Here is a 22,500-nt window from a genome sequence, read left to right as displayed (position 1 = left end):
TCGTGTGTGTGTGTGTGTGCGTGTGTGTGTGTGTGTGTGTGTGTGTGTGTGTGTGTGTGTGTGTGTGTGTGTGTGTGTGTGCCTTTGTATTTTGTGGCAATCGGTGCTGGTTTGTTTATGTCTCCGTAATCCAGCGGTTCGGCAAATGAAACCGATGGAATAAGTACCAGGCTTAAAAGAAAAATAACTAAGGGGGTCGATTTTTCGGATAGAGCCCTTCAAATTGGTAACTCCCCACCACCCAGCAAGACTGCAAGTGAAAGTTAAAAACTATTAAACTTCGAGGAAGTGAAAGAAGATACAAGTAATCCTTTGTACTATAAGCACAAGGCCTGAAGTTTGGGGGAAGGGGTTAAGTCGATTACATTGACCCCAGTACTCATCGACCCCGAAAGAATGAAAGGCAGAGTCGACCCCGGCAGAATTTGAACTCAGAACGTAGCGGCAGACGAAATACCGCTAAGCATTTCACCCAGCGTGCCAACGATTCTGTCAGCTCGCCAACCTGGAGAAGGTACAAATAATGTTAAGCTTTCAGGCAGGTCAAAGGTGTTGGTAACAGAATACATTCAAGTACTTAGTTATTGCCTGTTACGTTCTGAATTCAGACTCTGACGTGAATTACGAATTTATTTATACATCAACGCTTGTTTGCAATTAGTTTCTTGTCAAATTAATTAAACTGTTCCAATAAAAATGTGTGACCTTGAGCTAATGTTAGAAATCATTAGATGCAATTAATTTTTGTTTTTATCTAATTCCACTCTGCATAATTAATTAGAAATATTACTAAAAGAACGGCTTAGTTCTATAGTTAATTTGAATCTGTTCAACTTTAAGGCATGTATAGATGTGCGTGTATGTTTATATGTATCTATATAAGTGTGTATGTGTATATTTAAACGTGTGCCAGTATGCGTGAGTGTGAATGTGTGTGTGTGTGTGTGTGTGTGTGTGTGTGTGTGTGTGTGTGTGTGTGTGTGTGTGTGTGTGTGTATGTGTGTGTTTTGCTGTGGTGAAAAAAATACTTTTTCTCAGAATATTTTGCACAATATGCATGTAGTTGCATATGTAGACATGCTCATATATATTTAAATGATAAACTTCTGGGAAGTTTTACAGTGACGGCTTAGATCTGTAGTTTTCGAATCAGTTTTCTCCTTTCTGGTTTTGAGAAGCCTAATTTCTCAAGATTGTTATTCAGGTAGTGTGTTACATATTCAAGTGCCCCCCAATATTTACAGATTTAAACCTGAACTTATAATCTGAATAGAGTACCTGTAGATTCCTCAATAGTTCAGCATAGGTATTTTCTTTTTCGCTGATCTTTAGCTTTATGTTAACATCCTCTGAGCAACTGATTTCCATAACTGTACTCTGCTTCTCTTCTCTATCCGAAATTACCATGTATGTATGTATGTATGTTGTGTTGCTTCAATAAGTTTGAATTATATACCTTTACAGGTCCGCTTGTCAGTTTCCAAGAAATATCTCGATTGGCATTCACAGATGTACGACCCTTTTGTGTTTATACAGATATGAAGGCAACCGCCTTTGCCATCATCACATTCGTTGACGTCTTCATGTTAAGAAAGAATAAAGGAATAGTGGAATAGATGAATGACGGAATGATACGGAAATGAGATTCAAAAGAAATCATTAAAAAACAGAGAGAATAACAATATTATTATTAAGTAGAAATATAAGAAAACATTAGAATAACAAAATTTAACTGATATCAGAATAAAGGAATATCAGTATAGAAGTTATAGGAATACAGAATGAAGAAGTGAAAAAAAAGAAGTCACGTGATTGAAAACTGTTGCAATACGCGAAAAAATTTCGAAAGAAAGTGATCCACCGTCTCAAGGAGAAACAGGTAGTAGTAGTAGTAGTAGTAGTAGTAGTAGTAGTGGTGGTGGTGGTGGTGGTGCAATGATGTTATCCTAAGCTCTAAGCGCACGGGAAAGTTATGGGCTTAATTTCTCCCCGTGTTTTAGCCATAAAAATGGTTATCCACTTCAAACTTCCATTTCGAAAGAGATGGATAAAAAATAACATTGAATAAACCATCTTAAGTGAGAAAATTATAAATCTTAGTGTAAAATAGAATTTACGAATATAATTTTAAGAAAGTTAAACACGGAAGAATATAAAAGGGAAAATGAAAATAAATATATTAATTTTAGAAGAGAAAATGTGAACAAAACAAAGATCAAAAGAAAATATGTGTTGTAATCCCGTGTAAAGTATGTGGGTGATAAAAGTGGTAAAACCTCCATATAATAGCGATTTCGATCTAACTGAGTTTCATCAGATTTGATATCGTTAAAAGCAAGTACAAATCATTCCGTTCAAATAAAACATTTGATGACGTACTGTTTGAGTGTCTTTGAACAAAGCTAACAATACTTTCAAATATATAACTGTTTAATTTGTATAATTATGTTGTGTTACGCCATTATATTTGTAGATTACCAAATGACCGATTCTGCATAATTACCTATATTCAGACGGCGACAATTTATAGATGGTGGTATCAAAAAGTTCCCGGACTAGTTTTGTAGCGCACCAACAGATGACAGCACAAGGTTGCATGCACAGTGAGAGCTAGTAGTGACCTTTGTGAGACAGTGTACCGAATGTTTACTTCACAACTTGTGATCACGTGTATACAGTAGTCTGCGATTTTTATAATAGACAGGAAGTTGGAACAGAAGGTCGACGAAAAATTTTGCGTTAAACTTGGGCAGTCTGCTACAAAGACATTGGGCATGCTTCGGTAAGCTTACGATGACGAGGCAATGGGTCGTGCGCAATGTCTCGAGTGGCACAGGTGCACGAAATGGCCGTAGCTCAACCAAGAGCATGCTCGTCGGTTTATCCGACATCCGCGATATTTTGCATAAAGAATTCGTCTCCTACGGTCAGACTGTCAACCGAGAGTTGCTCTACGACATTTTTAAGCGTTTAGATAATTACGTATTTAACATAATTAAACTATTTATTTAAATGTAACGAGTTACTCAGTTGGTCACAAAAGATGCATATGCGTGTGTATGCATGTATATATGCATGTGTTTGCATGTATGTATACGAGCATGTATGTATCTGTGAATGTGTGTGGCTATATGAATGTTTGCCTGTCTGCATGTACGTGTGCATGCGTAGTGGATGTCGTTAAAATAAAGGAGACTCACCTGCGCATGTCTTCTTGTCTTTATTAAGAACGTACCCTTTCCGACACGAACATACGACGTTGCCATGTACGTTTGTACACACATGTTCACACCCACCGTTGGCTATTACACACTCGTTGATGTCTGATCAAATATAGTAATTGTAAAGGTGTGAAAGAATAATTGGTAGAAAGGAGCAGGAGGAGGAGGAGGAGGAGGAGGAGGAGGAGAAGAAGAAGAAGAAGAAGAAGAAGAAGAAGAAGAAGAAGAAGAAAGCAGAGGGAAGAAAGAAGAAGAAAGCAGAGGGAAGAAAGAGGAAGGCGTAGAGAAGACGACGAAGAAGAGGAAGAGAGATAACAAGAGGAAGGACAAGAAGAAGAAGAAGAAGAAGAAGAAGAAGAAGAAGAAGAAGAAGAAGAAAAAGAAGAAGAAAGAGTGAAGAGAAGACGACGAAGAGGAGGAGGAAGAGAGATAATAAGAGGAAGGACATGAGGAAGGAGGAGGAGGAGGAAGTGGAGGGGGAAGAAAATGTGAAGAAGAAGAAGAAGAAGAAGAAGAAGAAGAAGAAGAAGAAGAAGAAGAAGAAGAGAAATGTACAAGGTGTCTCACCTCTGCATTGTTTACCATCCGGTTGTAGATAGAAACCTTTCCTGCAGTCACATGAGTAGGATCCCGGTGTATTGTGACATATATGGTCACATTCAGCGTCTCCACTGTCGCATTCGTCGATATCTGATCAATGGAGGAGAGGAAATTACGTATGTGAAAATGATTTAATATGTAGTAACCTCATTACTGCCATCTTAGGTTACATTCTGAATAAAACAAACTCTCCCGATAGATAAACCCACATCTCTACAAAGGAAGGAGCCTTTCCGTGATTGCTTGGCCTGCAAGAAACACCAGCCAAGTAAGAACTTTTAGGAAAAAATGAGTGTATTCAATGATATGTATTTGGCTGCACATAGACCAGGGGTCGGCGAACCGGTGTAATTTACCCCAAGTGAGGTAAAAATGAAATTCTTGAGGTGTTGTTGTTTTTGGCACTCCGTCGCTTACGACGTCGAGGGTTCCAGTTGATCCGATCAGCGGAACAGTCTGCTCGTGAAATTAACGTGCAAGTGGCTGAGCACTCCACAGACACGTGTACCCTTAACGTAGTTCTCGGGGATATTCAGCGTGACACAGTGTGACAAAGCTGACCCTTTGAATTACAGGCACAACAGAAACAGGAAGTAAGAGTGAGAGAAAGTTGTGGTGGAAGAGTACAGCAGGGTTCGCCACCATCCCCTGCCGGAGCCTCGTGGAGCTTTAGGTGTTTTTGCTCAATAAACGCCCGGTCTTGAGGTGTAATGAGGACTCATCAGACATAAGTAAAATTATATTTAAAAAAAAACGTGCTCCTTGTTACGATAGGAATTTTTCTTCCTGCATGACGAGGTGGCCAAAAAGTTGCTGCCTTTTGCAACAACAACTCTTTGCAACACAAAAACAAAGCAGAGTAATCGATTGGTTCCCGAAGACTGTATCTAAATTGCTCTGGCATCAAAATGCCCCAGTTTTGATGTAATTCTAACAAAAATGAAACATCATTTCTTCAAAATCTGTAGTGAAAAATTTTCTAGAAAAACCCTTTTGTTTCATAATGAGGATATTAATTCATTTTATCGCATTTGTTTTATATTCTTTATATTTATAATTGTGTTCTCCTTATAAATAGATTCAATAAATCTTTTAAATTCAAGGAATCTATGATTTTTCTTCCTTTCAAATGAAGGGGTGGGTAACGTCGGCGTAAATAAATATATTTTGGAGCAATTGGTTAAGAAAGTTCCCCAACCCCAATAGGCGTAGGAGTGGCTGTGTGGTAAGTAGTTTGCTTACCAACCACATGGTTCCGGGTTCAGTCCTACTGCATGGCACCTTGGGCAAGTGTCTTCTACTATAGCCTCGAGCCGACCAAAGCCTTGTGAGTGGATTTGGTAGATGGAAACTGAAAGAAGCCCATCGTATATATATATATATATATATATATAATAGCGATTTCGATCTAACTGTATATGTGTGTGTGTGCTTGTGTGTCTGTGTTTGTCCCCCCACCATCGCTTGACAACCGATGCTGGTGTGTTTACGTCCCCGTAGCTTAGCGGTTCGGCAAAAGGAGACCGATAGAATAAGTACTAGGCTTACAATGAATATGTCCTGGGGTCGATTATCTCGACTAAAGGCAGTGCTCCAGCATGGCCGCAGTCAAAAGACTGAAACAAGTAAAAGAGTAAAAGAATAAAGAGTAACCCCTGACATAGTCGGTAAAAATGGGGATGATCATGGCTGGTATCTTTTTGATCACAAGTCGGCTTGATCTGGACTGACCTGGAGCTAAGCAATATCAACCTATCACGGACCCTGTAATTGATTGCTCGAAATAGCAGCTAAATTTCACTCAAATAACAAGATACTGCTCTACTTCCAATAATAGGACTTATTAGATAAAGTAGTCCTAGGTACACTGGTGCTACGAAACTTAAGCTAACAGGCTCATTAATAACGAATCCAATCTGTCAAATTGCTGCTATAAAACATTAATTAACAGATTAAATAGCAAATGCAATCAGGTGTGTTACCACTACGAAACATACTTAATAGATTAATTAATAATTTATCCAGTTAATTGTATTATTGCTATGAAATATTAGGCTAGACGGGACATCACGTTGTAAAGAATGAATACTTGTAATTTGACATGTTAATCAAATAACCAATTATCTTTAAAGATCATGATCTGATTTGATTTCAAAATATGCTTAAAGTTACCTTTGACAACATAAAATTGTTAAAGGACAACAAACAGCAACAACATTGTCAATACGACAACAATAACAGCAACAACAAGAGATGAAGTAACTTGTACGCAATCGTTTGACCTGCAAGTAACAGTAAGCTAATTTCTATATATATTTGCAGATCGAACAAATATAACGTTAGTGTTGGAGGCGCAATGGCCCAGTGGTTAGGGCAGCGAACTCGCGGTCATAGGATCGCGGTTTCGATTCCCAGACCAGGCGTTGTGAGTGTTTATTGAGCGAAAACACCTAAAGCTCCTCGAGGCTGTACTCTTCCACCACAACTTTCTCTCACTCTTACTTCCTGTTTCTGTTCTGCCTGTAATTCAAAGGGTCAGCCTTGTCACACTGTGTCACGCTGAATATCCCCGAGAAATATGTTATGAGTACACGTGTCTGTGGAGTGCTCAGCCACTTGCACGTTAATTTCACGAGCAGGCTGTTCCGTTGATCGGATCAACTGGAACCCTCGTCGTCGTAAGCGACGGAGTGCCAACAAACGTTATTGTTAATTCAGAAGCTTGTATACATTGTATATATTGTTTTTGAATAACAAATATCTATGTGTTCCCTAGCAGCCGAAACTCCTTCAGATTACACTCTACTGTCTTAAAGAAGAAAAAGAACACATTTCTTTAAAATAACTCCAAAGGTAAAAAAAAAAAAGAAAACATGAACAATTGCATGTAAAGTAGAAAGTGATTTTGGAGCCATTTTGTAATTCAATGGTCGTGCTTTATCTTGGCTGTTGAATATTACTACTACTATGATCCACTAATTTCATCCTCATCCTAAAGGATGAGGATGAAGTTAGTGGATCATAGTTTGTTTCGAGTTTTCTCAACTCGGAAAATATTTTTTTTCTACTCTAGGCACAAGGCTCGAAATTTTGGGGGAGGAGCCAGTCGATTAGATCGACCTCCAGTACGCAACTGGTATTTAATTTATCGATCCCGAAACGATGAAAATCAAAGTCAACCTCGGCGGAATTTGAACTCAGAACATAAAGACAAACGAAATATCGCTTGGCATTTCGCCCGGCTTGTTAACGTTTCTTATTTCTTTATTTCCCACAAGGGGCTAAACATAGAGGAGACAAACAAAGACAGACAATGGGAATAAGTCGATTATATCGACCCCAGTAAGTAACTGTATTTAATTTATCGACCCCGAAAGGATGAAAAGCAAAGTCGACCTGGGCGGAATTTGAACTCAGAACGTAACGGCAGACGAAATACCGCTAATCTTTTCGCCCGGCGTGCTAACGTTTCTGCCAACTCACCGCCTTCAACTCGGAAAATATTGACAAACGGCTGAGGTAAATATTAAATAAATGCTGACTTTGCAGTTCTCACGTCACGCATCATATTCTTCTTTTAGCGCTCGGGTTCAAATCCTACCGAAGTCGACTTCATTGGGTCCCCCCCCTCCCCACGTTTTAGATGCTAAGCACATTTGCAAGAGTGTCAGGGAGAGTTGCCTCGTGGTAGTTGTTCCGAATTTTTGGGGCTTTCTCAGTTTTTGGTTAGTGGCGTTAGTCTATCTCCCGGTTAAGGTACTTAAGGTGCCTTTACCGGAGTTCCCTTTTTTGTAATCATTCCAGCTAGGGCTGATCTCTGGTCTGAGGATAACTTCATTCCACATAACTTCCTCAGGGGCTCTAAAAAATAAAGGAGTTGACTAAACGAATTGACTAAACGAATTCTCTTACCTTCACATCCAATTTCTACGGTTCCATTCCATCCTCGACAGCACCGATAACAAGTATCCATTTGGTACTTGTATGCGACTCTGTTGAATAAATCACATAAGCAATAAATAGTAGAAACATTCGCTATTACATTGCATATTGGGATGTCGTGCTCTCTCATTATCTCTCTCTGTCTTTTTCTCTCACTCTCTCTCTCTCTCTCTATCGCTCTCTCTCCTTCTACTTACACATACACACACACACACACACACACACACAAACACACACACACACACACACAGACGTGTGTGTGTGCGTGCGTGCGTGCGTGCGTGCGTGCGTGTATGTGTGTGTGTGTGTGTGAATGAAAATAAAAATAAAAAATATAAAAAAGGGTTTTGTATGATCGTGTATAGAGGAATATATTATTTAAAAGAGTTCCAGCTCTGTCTGTTTTTTATGTTTTATTTATATTCTTATAAAATTAATGTGGGACATAGAATATGGAATATATAATATAAATAGTAAAATGAAATGAAGTATTGAATGTCTTATTGAATATATGAAATATTGAGTATTAAATATATAAGGACTAGTATACTTTCCTGCCTCATGGCATTCATCTGACAGATGTACTGTAGCAGACTGGCTGTTCTTTTGTCTTTTATATATATATATATATATATATATATATATATATATATATATATATGTCTGATGAGTCCTCATTACACCTCAAGACCGGGCGTTTATTGAGCGAAAACACCTAAAGCTCCACGAGGCTCCGGCAGGAGATGGTGGCGAACCCTGCTGTACTCTTTCACCACAACCGGTTTCGATGTATCTCATCTTATCAAATATCAGTAAAAAATTATAAAAAGTTGAAGTAAACACAATTCATCTTTTGTCTGGAGGTCAAGACATGCTGAGAAACATCGAAACTGGTAATATCTTCTTTATATAATTTTTTATTAAATTCCTTCTTAAATTGAAATATCTTAGACTTACTTCTGCGCTATTTCCACCTCCATCTTTTATATATAAAAATATGATCTTCATAAATAGAATTTTGGATAATTTTTTATTAGCGCTTTCGTCAGTTCAATCAAACTCTTTCAAGGGTTTGATTACACGAACGAAAGCACTAATAAAGAATTATCCAAAATTCTGACAGCCTCCTTCTTCTTAATATACATACACACACACACACATACACACATACACACACACACATATATATACATATTGTATATACATATAATACAAACATATGTGTATATACATACATACATACATACATACATACATACATACATACATACATACATACATACATACATGTATATAAACAATTTACCATTAAAATGAAGAATTATTCAGTAACTTTTAGTCGAATACATGCTTGTTAAACTTTTACAAGGAAAAAGTTGACGATGGCTTCGAAACTTGAATGTATGAGATGGGAGAGGCGATGAAAGATATAAAATATATATGGTGATTGGTAAATGATCGAAATGGGGTGTGAAAATTAAAAAGTGAAATTTATTGTGAGATGTGATATGTGAAATGTAATCTACAAAATGTAGTAGGCTGGAAGTGTGACATATGGAATCTGATAAATAAGATAAGGATGTGATGTTTGAAATGTGAAAAGCAAAATGTAAAATGTGAGTTGTGAGATTTAAATTGTGAAATCTGACATATGAGATGTGAGTTGTGCTGTGTAAGTTTCGAGGAGTGAGCTTTGAATTTGTGAACGGAGAAGTGAGATGCATGAGATATGAACGTGAAAACTGAGCTTTTGAAATGTACAAAGTGAAACATGTGATGAAATGGGTGACGTCTGTGATATGAGATGAAAGATTTGAGATATAATATGTGTGATGCAAACTGAGAAATTTCAGGGTTAAGATGAAAAATCTGATGTAAAATCTGAAAGATATAAGTATAGGTTCTTATATAAAACTATTCTACTTACCTGTAACGTTTACATCGTCTCCATCCCCACCAGCCACACTTTACGTGGTAAGACTCCCGCACTGAATATTGTTTCTGACACTGGTATGGACATCTTCCGTCACTGTACACCAACGTAAATATGCAACCAGATGGACAGGAAACATGTGGGTACAAATATCAAATGTATATAAAAGGTAAGGAATAAATATATATGAGAAGCAGGTATTAAAATGCATGAAATTGGCTGATAACAAATAAATTATCAGTAAGGAACGCTTAGATACAAAGAAAGTACAAGTGTGGGACTAGTTAATACAATTAAGTTTTAATTAAGGTATACTGTTGTGTAAACAAAGTTGATAAGATATATTTTTTCACTTATTTGTTTTATTAAATTGTTTTCTAGAAACATGTGGTAAATATACATGCTTCTCCTATTAATATCTCCTAATTTTTACTCTTAGACAGCAAAGATGGTTTATTAAAGTGCCTGAGAGAACGCTTCGGGGTATATACCGTATTTTCTTTCAAGCTAATCAAATTTCTCAGATCAAAAGTTATAGAAAGAAGTAGGTTGACTTATACGGCAGACGGACAATTCGTCGACAGACAGTTGGCCGACATACAACTTACAGACAGGGCAATTGACCGATTGGACAATTTACCGAAAAGACAATGTGTCGACATTTATTAAAAACAAAGTAAAAATTACGAAAAAGTTTTATTAGACTTACAAATAAAAACAATTTATTTAAAAAAAAAAATTACATACAATAGATATTACGTACAATTGCTCTTCCTTGCCATTTCAAGCCCTGCTATGGCTTGTTCTGTTACCATTTCGGTGTGTAACTGTTCTACCCTAAGCTTCTCAATTAATTTGGATAAGTTAAGGTGATGGACGTTAAATCTTCTACTGAAGGCGTGGTGCCACCCTTCTAGAGAGTTGTTGGTTTTCGGGAGATCATTGAGAACTCTGTTGAAATGTCGAATAGTGGTCGTCGACGTCTATCACGTTGCATGATTCCTACCCAAGTACACTCGAAATAAGACAAGAATTTCTCCAAAATTTCATCAGTTTGAGCACTTAAAGAATAAAGGAATTGCTCAAAGTAGCTACATCATTAGATGGCACGAAAGCTAACGCTTGCAGCTGTTTTATAATAAATGCGTTTTCTTCCTTCGGTATAGCACGTTTGTAAACCTGTAGCCTGTATCTTGCGCCATAAACACTGTCTGAAGTGGAAAAAAACAACCAAACACAGAAACGTGGGGGAGATTTTTTTTAATGCTGTTTATAGCTGCCTTCTTAAAGCCAACTGTAATTGATTTCATACTCCGATTCCTTTCTTCTTTAATAAATTTAAATACCAAATCATAATTTGCTTCGGATTTACTGTTTGTTATACAATAAAGTAGAGGCACTGTTTTAATTTCACAAATTAGTGCATGGATTGTGTATAACTGCTTATCTAAAGAAGCGCAGTCAAACGTTCCGTCACAAAACCATTCACTTTTCTTGGATAAAATTATATATATATATAACGACGGGCTCCTTGTTTCCCTCTATCAAATCCATTCACAAGGCTTTGGTCGGCCTGAGGCCATAGTAGAAGATACTTGCCCGAAGTGTGACTGAACCAGGTTCATGTGTTTGAGAAGCCAGCTTCTTATCACACAGCCATGCCTTCGCCTGTGTATATATTGCACTATTAGCAATGTCACTTTGTACATGCCCAAACACACAGCTTACATATTAATTAGACAACAATTAGATAAACGTTGTTTTTTCTATCTTTCATTTGATTTAGATTTGTTTTGCTTCAAATTGATTTGCATTCTCAGGATTACAAATTATTTGTACAGCACATAAAGTTAGCAGAGGTTAAAGACAGAGAAGTCAAGGAAATAGCTCCGACTCGGTTTCAGCCTAAAGGTGTGACAATCCTGGAACACCGTATGTCCTATATATGTGTGTATGTGTGTGTATGTTCGTATGTGTGTGTGTGCGTTTGTGCGCGTGCGTTTGTGCGCGCGCGTGTGTGTGTATGTGTACTTGTATATATGTATATGTGTCTGTATATATATATATATATATATATATAGAGAGAGAGAGAGAGAGAGAGAGAGGGGGAAGGATAGATATATAGATATAGATACAAATACACACACATGTATAATATACACATCTACACATATATATATATATCTATACACACACACACACACACACACACATATATATATATATATATATACACATATATACAATTATATATATAATTATATATATAATTATATATATACACATGTATATATTGTCTATATGTATGTTTAAATATATATACGCATGTATATATATATATATGTGTGTGTGTGTGTGTGTGTGTGTGTGTGTGTGTGTGTGTGTGTATGTGTGTGTGTGTGTGTGTGTGTGTGTGTGTGTGAATGTATATGTATATGTGTATATATATTTTTTGCCACGACTATGTTTTTACATACATTCGTACAGACATATATGTAGGTGCTACGTTAGCGCACCTTCTAGTGCAATATCCTTAGCCTAAGCTGTTAAATAACTTAATCTATCTGTTTACGGAGACATCCGCCAGTTTTTGTGACCTTTTATGGCTTGAAGTTATTACTTTTCCTTACCTTTGTTTGTACTCTTTTGAGCTGAGTGACCTGAGTATTACTGACCATGCCTACCTTTTATTTATTTTAGCTTTTGACCTGATGTGACCTTTCAAAAATTATCAACACCCACACCAATATCTTTCTCAAATATTCGTGTAACATTTTGCCTATTACAATGTTATTAAAAGATTTCTATAGACGTGTCATTTTGACAGATGAAACAGCAGTTGCTTTTTTACGGAAAAAAAACAGTCTTCTGGATCAAACCACAAGGAGCAGATTCTTGTCATCGCTGTGGTATTGCCTTGCAAGAAAACTGAAAGCGTGAAAGAGGAAGGAAGGGCAAGCCTGTACTTCGTGGTCCTCGAAAAGGGTACCAAACTTCACATTCTTTCCGGAAATGAACCCATATATGAACATCAACAACAAATTACATTCATTCGGGTGAATAGCCTGTATACGCTAAACTAAATATCTTATGGATTCGGGATCAGGCTCCTGGACGATCATGGTTGGATGCAAAAAAGCAAGGATTCTAAAGAAAATGAGAGGCGTTCATTGTGAATTTTTCTAGTCACACTTTGGTCAAATTTCCTGGAAAGTACAGAGAATCAAATTTGTTTGTGGCATTTCTGGATGATACATGAAGTTCGCATCACCAAAGGAGTTAAATGCAAATTGTTTGTAGCAGTTACACATGTCATTAATAATGATTCCAAATTTTGCACAAAGCCACCAATTTCGGGACAAAGTCGATTACATTGACCCCATTGCTCAACTGTTACTTATTTTATTGACCCCAAAAGAATGAAATACAAAGTCGACCTCGGCGGGATTTGAACCCAGAACGTAATGACAGACAAAATGTTGCTAAGTATTTTTCCCAGCTCACTAACGTTTATACCAGCTCACCATCTTATGTATGTCATTAATAATGGATTTTAAATTTTTACCGCAAAGGCAGATTGGGGGAAGAGATTAAATCGATTACATCAACCCCAGTGCGTAACTGGTACTTATTTAATCGATTCCCGAAATGATGAAAGGCAAATTCGACCTCGGCGGAATTTGAACTCAGAACGTAGAGGCAGACGAAATACCGCTAAGCATTTCGCCCGGCGTGCTAACGTTTCTGCTAGCTGACCGCCTTATGTATGTCATTAGTAATCCTTTCTACTATTGGCACAAGACCTGAAATTTGGAGGAAGGGGATAGTCGATTCCATCGACCTCGGTGATTCACTGGTACTTAATTTATCAACTCCGAAAGGATAAAAAACAAAGTAGACCTCGGCGGAATTTGAACTCAGAACATAACGACAGACGAAATACTGCTAAGCATTTCGCCCGGCGTGCTAACGATTCCGCCAGCTCACCGCCCTACATGTCATTAATGATAAAACATACTCCGACATTATTTGACTTGTTTATCATCCTGCAGTATAAAATTCTTGTAGTAGAGGTAGACCTCACACAGAAATGTAAAAGTGTTGGTAGACCGCACGCTAAGGTGGTATCAGCTAGTTTCTGCTAAATTCAAATACATTACATTAGGGAAAGAAACAATCGAAGTAGAAAGAGTATTGAGTACATTGTTCACCTTCACCATTCTACAACAACTAATTGAACAGATATGAGGTCGAACTAGCAAGGGATTTTCTATGGGGTCACTCGATCTGATAAATTTATGGGCAAAATCTCACTGAAACTTTATCGTCTTAATGGAAACAAAAGGATTTTCGTACTAGGTAATATATACCTACAAACATTGTATCTGAAACAATGGACCGGGTTTTTGCGGCTAAAAGTTTTTGACTATAGGTTTGCTGAAGGTAGTGAACTTACTGAATCGTTAGCGCGTCGGACAAAATTCTTAATGGCATATCTTCTGGGTTTTTTACGTTCTACATTGAAATCCCACCAAGGTCAGCTTTCCCTTTCATTCTATCGGGGTCGATAAAATAAGAACCAGTCGAGCACAAGAATCGGTTTAAACGACTTTTCCTTCCCTTTAAAATTGCTGGCTTTGCGCCAAAACATGAAAAATTAAAGGTTCAATTAAACACTACTGTCCTGGATTTCCTGTGGAGGCGCAATGGCCCAGTGGCTAGGGCTGCGGACTCGCAGTCATAGGATCGCGGTTTCGATTCCCAGACCGGGCGTTGTGAGTGTTTATTGAGCGAAAACACCTAAAAGCTCCACGAGGCTCCGGCAGGGGATGGTGGCGAACCCTGCTGTACTCTTTTCACCATAACTTTCTCTCACTCTTTCTTCCTGTTTCTGTTGTGCCTGTAATTCAAAGGGCCAGCCTTGTCACACTGTGTCACGCTGAATATCCCCGAGAACTACGTTAAGGGTACACGTGTCTGTGGAGTGCTCTGCCACTTGCACGTTAATTTCACGAGCAGGCCTTTCCGTTGATTAGATCAACTGGAACCCTCGACGTCGTAAGCGACGGAGTGCCAACAACAACAACCTGGATTTACACAACAAAGACGACAACGTTAACAAAAGCCGCAACAACAACAGCAAGAACTACTGCTACTACTGCTGCTGGTGCTGCTATTACTACTACTACTTCAGCCAAATGTCTCTTATTCAACACAGATCTTTCCCAAACTTATATACCAAGCTGGAGCTAAATTTTAATGGCAGGAATATTATCTGATGATCTCTTTTGACTTGAAACAAAACCAGAATTTAAAAGGAAAATAGATATAAAGAAAAGAATTCACGCCAGTCTTTTACTGAAAGACTGTCAACTTTGGCGGGATAAGAACTTCGATTTTCTGATTCCTTGAATCAGCGGTCTCCGACCTTTTTGCACCAGAGACAGGTCTTGTGTAAAACAATGTTTTCAAGCGATCACACGCATGACAAGACACGATAAAGTACATAAAGTGCTTAATTTAATTTAATTATTACAGGTATGGTGATGCAAGCAAGAAAAATAAAACTCAAACTATGAGTATACGTATATTTTTATCAATATTTAGCAGAAGCTACTGAGTGACTCAAGGGCCCAGAGTTTCGTACGTTGGCACTTAACAAACCTATCAAAATTTAATTATTACTTATATGATCTATATATATACATTACATATACAATACAAAAACACGCTGCAGACTGTGATAGTCAATAAAATAAAGACAAATTTTTAGAATGTATTCTTTGCGGCCCGGTGGCCAAATAGTCTACAGCTCAGTGCTTACAGACCCGTGCCTTAAATTACATTTTGTGCAATTCCTAGTATTGTGCTTTATTCTAATAAACACAACACATCCCCAATTATCCTCTCTCTCTCTCTCTCTCTCTTTCTCTTTCTCTCCTTCCCTTACACTTGGTTTCTCTACCATTTGTTTTCATTCTTTCTGGCCACCCGTAATGCTCTAACTAACTCTCTCTCCCTCTCTTACGCTTTCTCTCCTACTCTCTCACTATCTCATTCTCACAAACGCACATACACACTCATACACATGCATACACCTACACTCCTTCACTCACGAACTGTTAACATGTTTTTCCTCTCTTTCTTACTTCTGACCACATACCCATCCAAATAATGTCTCATTCCGCCCCTCTACTCGTCTGTACACTCTTGCTACCCACGTTGCCATCCATACAACCACTCGTTTGTTAGTTCTGCCTACCCACTTGTACTTTTTTGTCTTTTTCTGCCTCTCGCTCTCTCCGTCCGTCTCTGTATATATACATACACACATTTAGTTTTAGAATGGTGGCAGCTGATGAAAGAAATGTTCTCTATGTGGCCTGTGTGTTTTCTGTACTCTGTTTATCATTTTGTCCACGTTGGTTTTTTTTTTTTTGCAACGTCCTGTACCCAGATATGCATCTATATATACATGTAGATGTAGGTATGTACATACATGTACGTATATATGCATATGCTCTCATATTATTTGTATTATTACATACATACATATATATATAAATATTATTTCTTTATCGCCCACAAGGGGCTATATATATATATATATATATATATATATATATATATATATATATATATATGTATATGTGTATATACATATATAGAGAGAGAGAGGGAGAGAGGGAAAGAGAGAGAAATGCAAATAGATAGATAGATAGATAGATAGATAGATAGATAGATAGATAGATAGACAGATAGATAGACAGATAGATGGGTAGACAGACAAGCAGACCGACACACCGACACACCGACACACCGACAGACAGATATACCGATCGATCAATAGATACATGCATACAGGCATACATACATTTTCCTCAGTCTTTAACCCTCCTCATACCATAAGTTCTGTCTTTCTCATTCCCTCTCTTTCTCTCTCTCCTCCATCCCTCCACCCCTCTCTCTCTCTCTCTCTCTCTCTCTCTCGATGTCTCTCCCTCTTCCTATAAACAAGAAGACCAGAATGGCAATAAATGTCTACTCACAAAGCCGATACACTAACCAATTGAGAGACAGTCCACAGTAATAAGAAGACAGTCCGCTTCACGGAGTACATTCTCAAGTCTGTCCACCTGTTGACGATATGCTGTCACCAAAATCCCTGTGTGAACTGCCCCACAGAAATTAGGGACGACAATGATGGTACGATGTTGGTATTGGTGATTTGGCGTTGATGGCGGTTTTGATGATGGTGGTGAGGGGCATGGAAGTGGTGGTGTGTTTCTTAGCAGTTTTCATAATGATGGTGGTAGTGGTGGTGGTGGTGGTAGCAATGGTGTTGGTAGTGGCAGCGGTGGTTTGTGGAGGTGGTGGTGGTGGTTGTCGTCGTCGTTGTCGTGGTCGTCGTGGTCGTCGTGGTGGTCACGGTGGGCACGGTGGTGATGGTGCGTTTTTGATGATGGTAGTGACGGTGGTTGTGGTGATGGTGCGTTTGTGACGATTTTAATGGTGGTGATGGTAGTGGTGGTGGTGGTGGTGGTGGTGGTGGTGGTTTTGAAGGTGGTGGTGGTGGTGGTGGTGGTGGTGGTTTTGGAGGTGGTGGCTTTGGAGGTGGTGGTGGTGGTGGTGCTGGTGATGGTGGTGGTGGTGGTGATGCTGATGCTGATGTTGATGGTGGTAATGGGAGTGGGGGTGGTGATGGTAGCGTCAGTATATTGTACATGGACGACGGAGAGACGTCAGAAAAGGGAGACAAAAGGGAGTGAAAAGAAGAAGAAAAGAAGGAAGAAGAAGAAAAGAAGGAAGAAGAAGAAAAGAAGGAAGAAGAAGAAAAGAAGGAAGAAGAAGAAAAGAAGGAAGAAGAAGAAAAGAAGGAAGAAGAAGAAAAGAAGGAAGAAGAAGAAAAGAAGGAAGAAGAAGAAAAGAAGGAAGAAGAAGAAAAGAAGGAAGAAGAAGAAAAGAAGGAAGAAGAAGAAAAGAAGGAAGAAGAATACTGCGGTAGATGTTGATAGGTGAACCATAATTACCTGCGTTATTCTTATCATTCAAAAGAAATCATTCCCACCGCCGCCACCATCACCCCCACCCCCATCAACATCAATAACAACAAAAACAAACATTTTTGTTATCATAACTATTATTGTCATTGTTGGTTGTTGTTGTTGTTGTTGTTGTTACTATTATTGCTGTTGCTTTATGTCTTTGCCTTTCTGACACTTCAGCGTGCGTGCCTAATTAAGATGTTGCTACCACCATTAACCCTACTACTACTACTACTACTACGACTACCACCCAATGCCTTCATCATTATAGCCACCACCACAACACAAAACACACCACTGTCACCAGTATTAATACTACCACACCCACCCACCATCTTTACCACCAACACTAATAATAATAATAATAATAATAATAATAATAATAATAATAATAATAAAAAATAACCACCATAGGACTGCAAAAATACCTACTCCAGAAGCAAGGGAAACTAATACAAATCGCCACAAAACACGAGCAAAACAAAAAATTGTTTTCAGTATTTAAGGAAGCTGACAAATACAAACAAGAAATCAATCTACCTAACAAATACGAAGAAGAAGAAGAAGAAGAAGAAACAACAAAAGCTATAAAACAAATGAAATCCAAACTAAAACTAGAACAGCAACGGACCATGATAAAACGATGGCAAGAAAAGCCCCTACATGGTAAATACTGGGCTAAACTAAATGCGAAAGAAATAGACAGAGAAAAATCCCAGCAATGGCTGAGAAGCTCAGGACTCAAAGCAGAGACTGAAGGATTTTTAATTGCTGCACAAGACCAAAGCCTCCCCACCAGAAATTACCAAAAACACATAATGAAAAGAAATATAACAAGTAACTGTAGAATATGTGGAGATCGACAAGAAACAATAAATCATATTATCTCTGGCTGCCCAGTCCTGGCTAAGAAGGAATATATTCACAGACACGACAGAGCTGGGACCTATATACACTGGAAGCTATGCCAACATTATGGAATAGCAACAGAAAAAAGATGGTATAAACACACGCCAGAAAAGGTCACAGAAAACGAGAAAGCAACCATACTCTGGGATATGCCAATACACACAGATAGAGAAATTAAGGCAAATAGACCAGATATAGTTGTCAAAGATCATGAAGGAAAAAAATGCCTTCTAATTGATGTTTCAATACCAGCAGATGACAACGTTTCTCTAAAAGAAATGGAAAAACTTTCAAAATACAAAGACCTGGAAATAGAGATAACTCGAATGTGGAATCTAAAAACAGAAACAATTCCTATCATAGTAGGTGCCTTAGGTATAATAAAAAAATATTCAGACAAATACATAACAAAAACACCAGGACTTACAAATATATATAACATACAGAAAATTGCACTACTGGGTACTGCACACATTCTACGCAAAACACTTTCAATACAGTAAACATAAGAGCACCACAGCAAACCACAGCACATACCCAAGGCGCACAGAGCTGCGCTCGGTAGTGAAGTGAAAGCACGTTATAAAAATAAAACTACTGAATAATAATAATAATAATAATAATAATCCTTTCTACTAAAGGCAAGAGGCCTGGAATTTGGTGAGGGGGAGATAGTCGACCACATCGACCTCAGTAAATAACTGGTACTTAATTTATCGACCCCGAAAGGATGAAAAGCAAAGTCGACCTCGGCAGAATTTGAACTTAGAACGTAGCGATGGACGAAATACCGCTATGCATTTCGCCTGGCGTGCTAACGATTCTATCAGCACGCCTTCCTTAATAATAATAATAATAATAATAATAATAATAATAATAATAATAATAATAATAATGATAGTAAGAAGAAGAAGAAGAAGAAGAATCACCATGTCGCGCACATCTGGTTGTGACGTATGTGCCTGGTGTACCCTTATCAGACGGGTAGTCATGATGAGTATACTGGGCTTCGTATATTTGTACCCCAGTGTTACTTTGATGGCATGCATTGCTTTCTCACTCAATAATAATAATAATAATAATTAATTCGTTTTATTGGCCACAAGGGCTAATATCAATCAAAAACATGTAAGGACAAAGACAGGATGAAGGTTACAAAAGGTTTTGTCCGAAAAGGTAGGAAAGTTCGTCTAAACAGAGGAAGAAAACGGAGAAAGATATAATAAATAAATCGATAAATAAATAGATAAGTAAATAAGTAGAACTCTCAAAGGGGTAGGCGCTTCGAAAAAGGAAGGGTTAATTAGCAGTAGTACCAATAATTGTCGGAGCCCTGTGAACAGTGAGCAAAAATCGTGAGAAGTACGTGGGACAAATAGGGACTGTAATAAGGGTGGAGTACATGCAGAAAACAGCACCTCTTGGAACCGCTCGAATACTCCGGAAGGTGCTCGAAAAATAAGAGGTGTTACCTTAGTTCACTGGTAGTGAACAGCTAACTCTGTAATACATCTCCAGCGTTAGAAGCTGTGCAAAGGCAATAATAATAATAATAATAATAATAATAATAATAATAATAATAATAATAATAATAATAATAATAATAATAATAATAATAATAGGAAGCTGACAAATACAAAAAGTAAATCATAATACCTAACAACTATGAAGAGAAAGAAGAAGCAACAAAAGCTGTAAAACAGCTGAAATCCAAACTAAAACTGGAACAGCAACGGATCATAATAAAACGATGGCAAGAAAAGCCCCTAAACGGCAGATACTGGATTAAACTAAACGAAAAAGAAATAAAAACAAAGCAAAATTCCAACAATGGCTGAGAAGCGCAGGACTCAAAGCTGAGACTTAAGGATTTTTAATTGCAGTACAAGATCAAAACCTTCCCATAATGTACCCCAACGCCGTAGACTCTTCCCCCAGTTCTTCCAGACCTTGCCGCGACAAGTTTAATCACCCGCAAATTCATAGACCATCTTTCTTATTGTATTGTCAGTTGTGAACTGGCAGAGTTGTTAACTTCTTATTTTCGTTCCGGCTTCCTGATTTCCATTCACGCTGAGGTCAACTTTGTTTTCATTCTTTTTGAGACATTTCAAATAAGGTATCAACATTGGGCTGATTCTTCTCCTCTCTTCTCTTTTTCTCTCACCTCTTTCTTTCTCTCATCCCTTTCTCTCTCTCTCTCTCTCTATATATATATATATATATATATATATATATATATGTCGAAACGCCGGTGTTAAAACGTGGGTGGCTGATGAAGGAGAATGTTCTCTATGTGGCTCGTGTGTTCTCGTCTACGTTTGTTTGCAATGTCCTGTACCCAGATATGCACCTATACATACAGGTGGATGTCGGTATGCACATACCTGTACGTATATATGCATATACTCATTTACTATTTATATATATATATATATATATATATATATATATATATATATATATATATATATGTATGTATGTATGTATATGTATATGTGTTTGTATGTATGTATGTATGTGCATACGTGTGTTTGCGTATGTATTCATGTATGTATATGAATATACGAATCTGTTTATTTGATTAGGTAATAGGCGTAGATGTATAGCTATGTGTATGTGCATGAATATATTTCTATTTATACATGTGTGTATATGTAGATGGATACATGTATGTATATGGGGACACGCACACATGTGTATATTTGTATATGCGTAGGTACGTATGTGCATATGTATAAATGTGGACGTATGAGTGTGTGTATATATATATAGGTGTGTATGCATATGTATATTGTGTGTGTGTGTGTATATATGTGTATATATATGTATACATATGCATATACGGGTGCACATGTGTATGTATGTGTATATGCGCATATATGCATGTATATGTGTGTGTGTGTGTATCAGTATGCATGTATATGTGTGTGTTTGTGTATGTGTATTTATGTATGCATGTACGCTCTTACACATTGATTGGTATGTGTTGTCCAACCCACTATCCGGCAGCGTCCAATTCTCTAACGGTTTTTTTCAAATGAATCAAGTCATAACCTTATCCATCTATTGTTTTCATAATCGGTCATAATGTCTTACGTTTAAGATGATTCCCATGCTTTCCCTGATGAGAAGGTTACAATTTTAATATCAAAGATCCCTATGGATCACACAGGTTGTAATCCTTTGAAACATATGTAGGAATAAAGTATGCAATTATAACATGCGTTTTCTCCAATCCTTAAATTCTTATATATATATATATATATATATATATATATATATATATATATATATATATATATATATATTACAATTAAAAGGGTAAAGGTTTATCAATTTATTAATTTATTAATAAGTCAATTAACAATTTTTACCAAGCCCTTCGGTATGTAAACACCATTATCGATGGAGAACTTATTTAAAAGTTCTTATACATTTATAAACATAATTAAGGGATCAGCAAACATTTGCTTCACCACATATCGAAGTTCAGAAATAGCAGCTAAAAAAGCTGAGACTCCAACAGATAGCATTACTTGTAACTCACAAAGGCAAAAACAAGAAGAAAAAACAATGAAAACTAACCATTCGAAGTTAATCATAGACGCGTTTCTGGATTATGAGCGATAATACTCAATTTCCGTCATCGGTATGATACTCCAGTAGTAAATCCGACTATGCTAGCAAAACTGTGCATGCATGAACGAGTGAACATCATGCATCGGCACAACCTGAAAGCATAACCGAATCTACTTCGGTATGTGGTGAAGCAAATGTTTGCTGATCCCTTAATTATGTTTATAAATGTATAAGAACTTTTAAATAAGTTCTCCACCGATAATGGTGT

The 22,500-nt window shown here is 37.5% G+C and overlaps 1 protein-coding gene across 1 annotated transcript in view; it reads right to left on the bottom strand.

Annotated features, from left to right (window-relative positions):
* The window catches only part of LOC106877429 (uncharacterized), a 61,877-nt gene extending 45,005 nt beyond the window's left edge, over positions 1-16,872 (bottom strand). The window contains 6 exon segments of the mRNA XM_089352007.1: positions 1,457-1,579; positions 3,201-3,323; positions 3,789-3,911; positions 7,734-7,813; positions 9,691-9,792; positions 16,746-16,872. Coding sequence (XP_089208133.1) covers positions 1,457-1,579; positions 3,201-3,323; positions 3,789-3,911; positions 7,734-7,813; positions 9,691-9,792; positions 16,746-16,816 — 622 coding nt within the window. The 5' untranslated portion in view covers positions 16,817-16,872.
* Between the last annotated feature and the right edge of the window lie 5,628 nt (positions 16,873-22,500).

Source organism: Octopus bimaculoides, chromosome 5 (assembly GCF_046866305.1).
Source record: "Octopus bimaculoides isolate indiv1 chromosome 5, ASM4686630v1, whole genome shotgun sequence".
Taxonomy (NCBI): Eukaryota; Metazoa; Mollusca; class Cephalopoda; order Octopoda; family Octopodidae; genus Octopus; species Octopus bimaculoides.
The sequence above is the reverse complement of the archived record's forward strand: the minus strand, read 5'-3'. Positions and strand labels throughout refer to the sequence as shown.